The sequence below is a fragment of the Lycium ferocissimum genome, chromosome 2 (assembly GCF_029784015.1).
Source record: "Lycium ferocissimum isolate CSIRO_LF1 chromosome 2, AGI_CSIRO_Lferr_CH_V1, whole genome shotgun sequence".
In the NCBI taxonomy this organism is placed as follows: domain Eukaryota; kingdom Viridiplantae; phylum Streptophyta; class Magnoliopsida; order Solanales; family Solanaceae; genus Lycium; species Lycium ferocissimum.
The window spans coordinates 66,109,783-66,120,120 of NC_081343.1; the positions used below are offsets into that span (position 1 = coordinate 66,109,783).

The 10,338-nt window shown below is 34.5% G+C and overlaps 1 protein-coding gene and 1 long non-coding RNA gene across 2 annotated transcripts; both read right to left on the minus strand.

Annotated features, from left to right (window-relative positions):
* Positions 1 to 417: 417 nt before the first annotated feature.
* Positions 418 to 1,081, minus strand: LOC132048330 (uncharacterized). Its single transcript, XR_009412949.1, has 2 exons — positions 725 to 1,081; positions 418 to 636 (listed from the first exon to the last, which is right to left on the minus strand). It is a non-coding gene; the product is annotated as an uncharacterized LOC132048330 (long non-coding RNA).
* A 1,713-nt stretch (positions 1,082 to 2,794) lies between these two features.
* On the minus strand, positions 2,795 to 8,374 carry LOC132046901 (mitogen-activated protein kinase kinase kinase 5-like). The gene is made up of 10 exons (XM_059437719.1): positions 7,358 to 8,374; positions 5,852 to 6,469; positions 5,664 to 5,751; positions 5,080 to 5,142; positions 4,824 to 4,987; positions 4,657 to 4,732; positions 4,312 to 4,371; positions 4,103 to 4,228; positions 3,515 to 3,724; positions 2,795 to 3,413 (listed from the first exon to the last, which is right to left on the minus strand). The coding sequence occupies exons 1-10, from the start codon at positions 7,786 to 7,788 to the stop codon at positions 3,342 to 3,344; spliced, it is 1,908 nt and encodes a 635-aa protein (XP_059293702.1). The 5' UTR covers positions 7,789 to 8,374; the 3' UTR covers positions 2,795 to 3,341.
* Between the last annotated feature and the right edge of the window lie 1,964 nt (positions 8,375 to 10,338).

Below are 10,338 nucleotides of genomic sequence, written 5' to 3' on the forward strand. Positions count from 1 at the left end.
ATTATTTAGGGTTAATACATTAAAAAAATGAACTATTCACCTTTTACCACGTTCATAGTACTTAAACTATGGAATATTGTTATTGCGCTGCCTAAAATACCCCCTCCGTTCCATATTACTGGATCACATTACTAAAAACATATATTCCAAATTACTTATTCATTTATAAAATTAAGGTAATATTAATTATATCTTTCTCATCTTACCCTTAATTTTAAATGTTCTTGAAAATAGTTAATATTGCTTAAAATATGTATTTATTGAAAAGAAATAGGGGTAAAATAATAAAATTTAAGAGCGCGTAAAAAGAAAAATGACCAAGTAATATAGGACGGAGGGAGTATTCCTTATTGAAAAAGACCACAATAACATGGTTTGAAGACAAACGACCATCTCATTAGAAGTTCACAACAAAAGAGGAGTGAATAACTTTGATTTAGATAGACTAATGCATCACAAAGTCATGCTAACCAAAAGTGAACGAACATAATTAGTTCATCTAAAAACTTCCCTTTTGGAAAAACTAAAGTACAGAGTACTTATAATAGTTGTAATATGTATCCCTAAGAACACCAGAAATCAGTGCAGCACAAGTACTCCAAAAGGGTATCAGTACAGTCGTAAAAGCAAGAACAACTGCAGAAACACAACGAAAAGAATAAAGAGTTAACCAATTATTGGTCTGATTATAACAGTAAGAAAAGAAAAAAAGAGAAACTAATACCATTGGTCGACTCTTTGGTCCTGCTCATCTTCAATTGGGGGATAGTTTTTGCTGGAGATATCCATGGCCTCTACCTGTGGTGGATCCATCACTATTGTCTCTCTCAAGAAGAAGATTTTGTTTATGGAAATTTTGGATATTGAAAGGAGATGGACGGGCAATAGGAAGGGCACGTGCTTGCATTTTTATTGGGGTGCGTTTGTTTGGTTTTATTTTGGTTGGCCAGTTGGATGATTGATAAAAAATGGAAAGAAGATCAAAGTCTTTCAGCTTTCTATATTTATTCTACAGCCCACAGATACATACTTTATTCTATCATTAATTCTTTTTCATCGACGTTTGTCTATTTTCGGTTGACCCAACTTTCAACAAGGTTCTAGTAAGTGGCACCTTAATTTGAGTTTATTTAGTGTCAATGTCGCTATATAATGTTCAATTTGTATTTAATGAATACTCATCCATCTACTTAGGGCCTGTTTGGAAAGCCACCCAAGTAATTAGAATTGAGTGTAATTACACAGTTTGACTTATTTATTTGACTAAGTAATTACATAATTAGGTGGGAATTGGGTGTAATTGAGAGGGTGTAATTACACTCTCCAATTCTCAAGGGGTGTGGGGGTGGGGGGGGGGGGGGGGGGTGAGGTTGAGAAATGGATGTAATTATACACTTGTAATTACTGAGGTATTTTTTAGTTTATTTCTTTTTTGTTTATTTTAATTTCTTTTTATTTTTATTATTTTAAATTATTTTTATTTTTTATTTCTATTATTTTAATTTTATTTTTATTTTTATTTTTTAAAATGTATTTTTTTATATTATTTATTTTGTATTTCCTTTCTTCTCATTCCCAACTTTTTCTTGTTGTGATTCTATGTAATTGCTCGTTTTTTTTTTATTCATTTAGCATAACCGTGTTATTATATTAATTTTTGAAACTACACCTCTTAATATTGAAAAAAAAATGAGTCATTAACAAACTTGGCATATAACGAGTGGCGTTATTAAAGTAAAATTTCGTTGTGAATGAGGTTATAGACTTATATTTTTCCTTTCTTTTGAATTATTTACTTAAGTTACGTTGGAATTTACTTATGTAATGTTGAAATTTGACATAACAGTATTATGTTAAACTTTTACTTTTGGGTTTTGAATTGAGGTTATATTTTCAATTTTAAGTTATTTGCTTTCACATTGCATGTTGTTTATTTTTCACTTACATTTGATGAAATTTTTTTGGTCAAACATTTGAATAATCTTGTGGCATTATATTTATAAATATTATTTTTTTGTCAAACATCCAATCCATGACGTTCTCACAAGAAAAGTCATATTTTAAGTTTTATAATTAATTAAAATTAAATATTATTAATTTGTAAAATATATATCAATATTTTTATAATATTAGTTACAAATATATGATTATTAATTAATATAGTTTCAAGAAACAATGTGTTATTGAATAACTAATTTAATATCATTTATAAAGGCAAATATTTTTTAAATATTAATTTTAATTTTTTATAATTAAATTTTATTTTTAAATTAAACTAACTGTGTAATTATACTTGTGCAACCAAACAAAGACGCTTGTAATTACACTGTAATTACGTCATGACAAACAAGCAAGTCGGTGTAATTACACTACTGTGTAATTACTAGGCTGTGTAATTACTACCCTAGTAATTACACCAATTCCAATTACCAGGTGGCTTTCCAAACAGGCCCTTAATGAATTTAAGTACCAAATTAAGGGTTCTTATACTTCTCTTAATTTATTGAGTCTCTACTACAAGTATTATTTATCATCGCTCTTTCCAGATTTGAGTACAAGTTCCTAGAATATGTTAACCTCATTCATCAAGTCATTTTTCTTTTCTTTTTAGCTGATCAAAATGTCATGAGAAATTTAACATACTGAAAAATCTAGCCATTACAGACACAAGAGTGGCAGTGCTTCGTCAAACTAAATTAGCTGCCCCAAGTTGCAATATAAGCGAAACACTAGGCATGATTGTGAAAAGTTAAAAAAAAAAAAAAAAAAAATAGTGTATGAGATTCAATAACGATTGAGTAATTCTTAAAGCATTTCATTTTCTTTTGATTGTTGTTGAAGCTCCTCCTTTCGAAGTCATTACAGAAAACCTACTTCTAAACTCCAAGGTCTGCAGGAAAAAAATTCCCTGGACGATAAACCTATGTTCCTCTCGAGGTGTTAATATGGACAAGAAGCTATCTACACAGCGCATATATAAAAGGTCTCCATTGTGTTCACAAGTCCAGCTCTCGTTGAAAGAGACACTAAAAAATGGCTGCTACTTCCATCCCAAAATCAGTTGAGGTATTGTAATTGCACCTGGTTTAGGCAAATGGCTTTACATTTGCAATAGTGCTAACATCAATACACCGAGCATGGTGGGGATTAACTGTGGACAGGGCCATAGGAGTAATCTCCATAAATTAAGTTGGAATTTCAATGATGCACAGCTAGCCTATCCTAATTGCACAGAAGATGAAGTATCCAGGCATGAAGAAATGCCATCTCATGGATGTGTTCGCGTAAGCAGTCCATCATTTGGAATCTAATTTTCACTTCATTGACAGTTCTTTTGAGAGCTACCTTTCTAGCGATAAACGCCCTTGGTCAAGATTGTATGTTGTCTGCTCTTTTTGAGAATTCAACTTTTCCTGTTAAAGTTACATTATTGCATTGAGGATCACAACTCACAACCCACAAAAGAGAAATGGATGAAGCAGAACTGGAGAGGAGAGGAATTGAAGCTACTTACTTTGACTCGGATCCCACCAACTGGTTTGAGAAAAGAAGGTACATCTGGCTGATGAGAGATTCTCATAAATCGATGTTCTAATAACATGCTGGCCGAGGGCCTCTCCGCTGGGTTCCTACAGAAACATAAGCGCAAGAAATCTTTCCCTTCAGGTGATAATGTTTCCGGTATTGGAGGCGTATCTTTTAGAACCTTGAACATGGCAGCAGCCTGCAAAAACGGATATTGTTAATGTGGCGCTGGTGGATAGGGAGACTATATGGACCCATTTACTACAAACCAGATAAACTTAGGTGTAGTGAAATAAAAAAATCCCCTAGACATGATGCAAAATAAAGTAGCATCAGTCTTATTTAGCTAATTAGCGTATTACTACTACAAGAAAGCCTCAGCCCTCACTCTAAGAGATAGGGTTGCAAGAGAAGTATTCATAAAAAGAGGGAGACTTCTTGAAGACCCCGTGAATCTAGGGGAGCATGGAAGCATGCAAAAGAATCGCATCTCCACCAAGTAAGATTACATGTGAGCTAAGCATGAGGGGAAAAAAAAGATTGTGTGAGCTAAGCATGAGCAAATCAAAGTCCTTACTGCTTCATATTCACTCCAAGGTGGTTTACCATTCAGCATTTCAATTACAGTACAACCCAAACTCCATACATCAGTAGCAAAGGCGAGATCAGTGGTAGCATCCGTCTGCATAACTGACTGCAAGAGCTGCCAGGTAACAAAAGGTATAAGCATGACTGGATGAGAGATAAGAGAACATTAGAAAGAAGTGAATGTCTCAAACAAAGTACCTCAGGAGCCATCCAGTAAGGACTTCCCTTTAAGGAGAGATTAGCTGCTTGCCCATTAAGCTACATAGAAAGAGTAAGGTTCAAGATCAGATGTAAGACTAGCAAAAGTCGGCCCACAACAGTCAGTTTAAGTTATAAAGATTAAAAAAACTGCAAGCTTTATGTCAAAACATTAAGTATCCTTGTTATGACTGTTATAGTTGTCATTCTAAACCTTGTTTTTCCTGTTGGGTGTTGTTATTTTTGTCACTGACACTGTAGTCAAAGGGAATCTCCTAACGACATGTTTACTTCCATCATTGCAACAAAAACGAGTATACTCCAAATTTTGAGTTGAGAACTTACATGCTTAGCCATCCCAAAATCTGCAAGCTTTACAACCCCATAAGCATCAACAAGCAAATTAGCCCCTTTTATGTCCCTGTACATGTAAAAAATTCAAATTTGTTCAAATTTGTTCTTCAGAAGGATCTGTATAACCCTCCATCATAAGCGAAATCTTAGACTTTTACCTGTGAATGGTTTTTTTGCTATGCAAGTAAGCCAAGCCACAAAGAATATGGCGAGTAAAATTCCGTACAATGGATTCTGTAATTGCTTCACAATGGTCACGGATAAATTTATTGATGGAACCAGGATGAACATATTCCAGATAAATGTAAAATCGGTCACCAACCTGCACAATCAAAGAAGTAAAGACTCTCATTAAGGACAAAATGCACCGATAAATCAAGTCTATAACTTGATTGGAGAATAGCAATTACTTACTATTTCGCTGCCGTAATACTGGACAATATTTGGGTGCTTGAGTTGACTGAGAACATTAATTTCCTATACCAACATAAAAGATAGAAACAGTTAGAAGTTGAAACCATTTGACCACAAAGATGTTTTCATGTGCCCATGATAGTGGCTTGGCTGTTGTTAACTAAATGTATTCACATTCAACATATTCATACTTAAAATATTGAGTTTATCTAATTCAATTTAGCTTTAAAGATTAGTCAAATTGACTCTCAGGAAGCGAAAAGTGCCACATAAATTGTGGCGGAAGGAGCAATAAATAAAGTCAAGCCAAATACTTATATATCTACTAAAAATCATGAACCGGAATAAGTCATTTAAGATGTAAAGCAACTAGCATCGTGTGAAAGCTACCGAGAATTCTTCAACTTAGTAGTTTGGAACTCCAAATAATAATACAAAGGAACACAGCTGTGAAAACTCCTAAGCAGATCAAAGTGAAAAGGTATGGCAAAAAAATTAATAATGTGACTATGAACAATCAAAATCAAGACACAGAATATAAGTTTTAAAGGATTAAGAAGACAAGAGAATGAAGGAAATATAACCTGCTGTAATTGCCTTATGCTCTCAGCAGATTTTGGGTCATCTGGTAATAATTCAACCTCTTTCATCGCACACAAAGCTCCAGTTTCTCTGGTTAAAGTAAAAAACAATGGGCTAAATTAGAAACTAAATGGTGTATGCAAGAGCAGAAACATATTCAAATGCAATGAGATCTATTTGGAAATTATACCTGTTTGATGCAACATATACACTTCCAAATGTCCCACGCCCAATAAGCTTCCCTTTTTGCCATTGGCCTTTAATTGGTGTCAGCTCTGCATTAGGGGAACCTGGAGGAATGGAAGTAGGCTGTGAAGGAGTGGCACCTAAAGGAGGAAGTGGTAGTGGATGGACATTGCCCTGAGCACTACTATCACGACGTGCTGTTGAGCTCTCATTTGGTAATAAATGATGTAAAGGCGACGCAGATCCACTTGCGATCTTTCTACTCCTCTGTGGACTTACTCTTGGACTGTGATGAGGAGAATTATCGACACTAAAAGCATTTTTTTCTGGGAGAACATGGTAAGAGAAACCTGGATATTGAGGTGTGTCCGATGTAGGCATCTCCGGGGCAGAACAAACTTGAAAAGCACCGGGGAATGCCATGTAATTAGGACTTAAAAGATCCCCGGCTTTGAGTGGGCTGAGTCCGGGACTTGCATAAGGAGTCGTAGGAGCACTAATGGGTGCGCTGATCCTGATATCAGAGACTCTATCTCCAACATGTAGCTTCTGAGGTGTCTTCCTAGACAACCGACTTCCCAAGTGTTCTTTTTTCTTCTTTCGAGCATCTTGGCTTGATAATCTGCTAAAACAGGATAAAAGAAGAACACAAATACAGGCTGAGTATAATCCAAACTTTACACAAGCTATCTAACTGAATGAGCAATACCATGCTAAAAGAAAAACAGAATATCCTTCCAATTAATTTCATCGCACCCTTCCCTTTTTGCAGATATCTGAAAAGTGAGAAGAAAAGCAAAAGTGCAAGATCAATCTATGAACCTCAAATCATTTTTTTTGGCAAACCCCACCCATACCAATGAGTCAATAGTATCCCATTTTGCCGAGTTGAACCCCCAATCTCATTATTGGAGATCAAGGGTCCTTTCATCTACAGCAATGGTTTCTTTTCCTTTTTTTTTTTTTTTTTTCTGCACAAGTTAAGATCTATCCATAGACCAGACCATCTTCTCTAATTCACGAGTTAATATCCATGAATTTTCAACTCTCTCCTCCAATTGTCGAAAACTATTAACCCAAATTAAAGGAACAAAATAATGCAATAGAAGCAGAGTAAAAGGTTCTATTTTACCAAGAAAACCAAATACTAATGTAGCCTGAGTTTCTTTTTAAATAAGAAAAGAAAAACACAAACCCCAAACATCCAATTTGTGATTCATAACAAAATAAATTGAAAACAAGCAAGTATTCACCTAATCTAATCCGTTATAAACCAAACAGAAAGAGCCCAACCCAAAAGACTAGTATGATAGGTGGGATAGCCCATTTAGTCTATAAACCCATTAGCACTTCTTCATAACATAATCCTATATGAAATCTTAGTGATTCAGTTGACTTTTACCTCTTTGGTAAGGGTTCGATTTCCCAGCTTGTTCCCTAGCCCCAATTTTAAAAAATATCTATGAAAATTAGAACAAAACTCAGAAAAAGTTTACAAAAGATTATATACCTCCCATGGGAGGCTACAGCATCCTTTCGGGTATCTCTTTCGTTTCTATGAAGCGAATGCGCGTGTGTGGGCGATGGCAATGGTACACTCGAAACAGCATCGGAGTCATGTCGGAGCAACAACTGCAGTTCCGGCAACGGCAAAGGTTGCGGTGGCGGCCTGTCGGATGATTTAGACGACGGCAAATTATTCTCGTGGGAACAGTGAGAACGCCACTCATCACTTTCATTTTCCGATAGATTTTGTAGCTTCTTCGCACTTGCGTGACGTCGTCTACGTGCGAAGAAAAAAGCCGATTTGATTGTGTAACGAATGCCTCCACTGGAGGCCAAAAGGCTATCGTCACAGTGTACTTTCGACGATGACGTGGATGAAGAAGATGATGAGGAGGAGGAGGAGGAAGATGAAAAAGCGCCCTGCCACCAACGCATTGCCTGTTGTAGTTTAGGGTCACAACATGCATGGTATGGTTGAGGCCTTAAGGAGATAATAACAGCAATGCATGGTGTTTCTGTTTATTTTTGGTTAGGCTAACAAAACAAGTCTCTTACTTCCTTTCATTCAAAGGGAACGAACCGATTCCCGAAATGTCTTTCTGAATATTGCTCAATGTCAAGCGAGTTCGCTTCCGGAAGAAATTGAAAAATTTCGGGAGAATCCTACAAGATGATCACGTACAAAGTCTGGTATGTCTAACTCAAATTGTAACTTTTTATACATCAATAATCAATGCAGATAAAAAAAAAATGCACGGGGTTTTTTTTTCTTTTCTGGGACGAAAACAGAGGTACCTTGGGGAAGGGGGAAGGGAGGGGGGTGGAACTCGCCGGCGTCGGGTCGGGTCGGCGTCGGTGGGTTCTTCCCGGAAAAAAGTTCTAAAAGGAGGAAGGAATGGAGAGTTTTAAGGGGAAAAAATGATAGGAAAAGGACAAGAAAACTATGTCCATCCTGAGGTCAAAAAATAACTCTCTCGTTTCCCTCTATTCTTTCTGTCTTTCTTCTTCCTCCTTTTATTCTTCATCTAGTACATTTCTGTTATTCCAAAATGTTTAAAAAAATAAAAATATAAAAATAGTATATGTGCCAGTGCTACTCCACTTTTTGTCAATTTTCTTTGACGGTGAGGGGACAAGACCAACATATTGGACCCACCTCTCTTGAATGTTTTTGAATGATTTGGGGTCTTCTGCTTTTTCTTAGACATTCAGGGGTCTTTTGGTTCAACGCCAAATTATACATACATTAATAACAGCAAAAATTAACATGAATTAACAATAGGAATTATTTTTGTTGGGTATTTGGTTCATTACATTAAAATTAGATACAAAAGATGCTATTTAAATATTTATTTATTTTTAAAATTTAAAAAATAATCTGTTATAATTATACCCTTGGATGCTTGGTCTTTATAGGTTTCTTGGAACAAAACAGGGCTAATTTTGTCATTTTAGTTTTTTATCGATGAATAAGCTATTCATGGATAAGTTATGCAACGGTGATGGTGGGATAAGATAATAAACCCTTTGATGTATTAAATAATCCATGTATTAGTTGTACATGTCCCAAAATATCAACTAAATATGGTATAAAATAATATCACATCTAATACCATGACTATTTTTGCTAAGACCTCCTATCAAACAAGCTCTTACTTTTATTGCACTTCATTTATTTAACCGTAATTATGGATTTGAATAGCTGGAAAACAAATATATAAAGAAATTTTGCCTTGCCAGGTTGCTCTTGCAGAGCTATTTTTTTTAGGACTAATAGCCTGCTTGGCTAGGCTTATTTTTCCTCAAAAGTATCCTTTTTTTTTTTTTTTTTTAAAGTGCTTATTTAAAAAAAAAAAAGGAAAGTGTTTAGCTAAGGTTTTGAGAGAAAATAAGTGCTTTTGGGAGAAAATAAGTGCTTTTGGGGAGTAGCAGAAGCAATTTTCCAGAAGCTAAAAATAATAGTTTTTACCAAAAGTACTTTTGAGAAAAATACACTTAGAAGCACTTTTTAAAAGCTTGACCAACTACTAATTGCTGCTCAAAAGTGTTTTTAAAATTAATTAGTCAAACACAAATTATTTTTTGCTAAAATTGTTTTTTTTAAAAACACTTTTGGAAAAAAACACTTTTCAAAATAAGCTGATTTTAGAAGTTTGGCCAAACAAGCTATATATTTACAAGATTAATAAATAAATAATCAGTCTCATTCCCGCTCTGCCCCACCTTTTGAATTTTTGTCAGAGATAGGGGTAAATTTGGCCTCATAGTATACCAGTAGGGCTAGATTTGACCTGATAGTATAACACTGGATAAATATATATATATAAGAGGGGGGGGGGGAGGGGGAGGAGTGTTTAATTTGGTCTTTTTCCCTTTCATTTTAACCGGAAATATATAGCTTGTTTGGTGAAGCTTATTTTTCTCCAAAAGTACTTAATTTTTTCAATAAGTGCTTATTTAAAAATAAAAATAAAAAGATATTTGGTCAAGCTTTTGAGAGAAAATAAGTGTTTTTGGGAGTAGCAGATGCAGTTTTTCAGAATCCAAAAAAAAAATAGTTTTTGCCCAAAAACACTTTTGAGAAAAATAAACTTAGAAGCACTTGTTAAAAGCTTAGTCAAATGCTAATTGTTTCTCAAAAGTGCTTTTTAAGTTAGTTGGCCAAATACAAATTGATTTTCATCAAAAATAATTTTTTAAAAAGCACTTTAAAAAGATACTTTTTAAAATAAGCTAATTTTAAAACTGGCTATAGTCCGTTGGAAATTATAATGTTTGCGATCAACTTTTCAGTCTGACGAGGTCAAAAAGTGAATTTTTTTATATCTTCTCCACCTTACATATTTATAATTATTTGATTGTCAATCCAATTATCATTGATATTAATTTGCAGTCCATTTTTCCACCTTCATTTTTAAGATAACCGAGTTTTTAAAGTCCATGTCATACCTTCCGTATATTATGTAAATTGTTCACTTCCCAGTT

What these genes read in the sequence shown, in the direction of transcription:
- LOC132046901 (XM_059437719.1), bottom strand. Translation starts at nt 7,788, where the DNA reads ATGCGTTGGTGGCAGGGCGCTTTTTCATCTTCCTCCTCCTCCTCCTCA. An exon ending in GCATAAGGCAATTACAGCAG is followed by an intron (nt 5,143 to 5,663) that starts GTTATATTTCCT and finishes ATGTTGGTATAG; the next exon opens with GAAATTAATGTTCTCAGTCA. An exon ending in TTGGTGGGATCCGAGTCAAA is followed by an intron (nt 3,414 to 3,514) that starts GTAAGTAGCTTC and finishes TAACTTTAACAG; the next exon opens with GAAAAGTTGAATTCTCAAAA.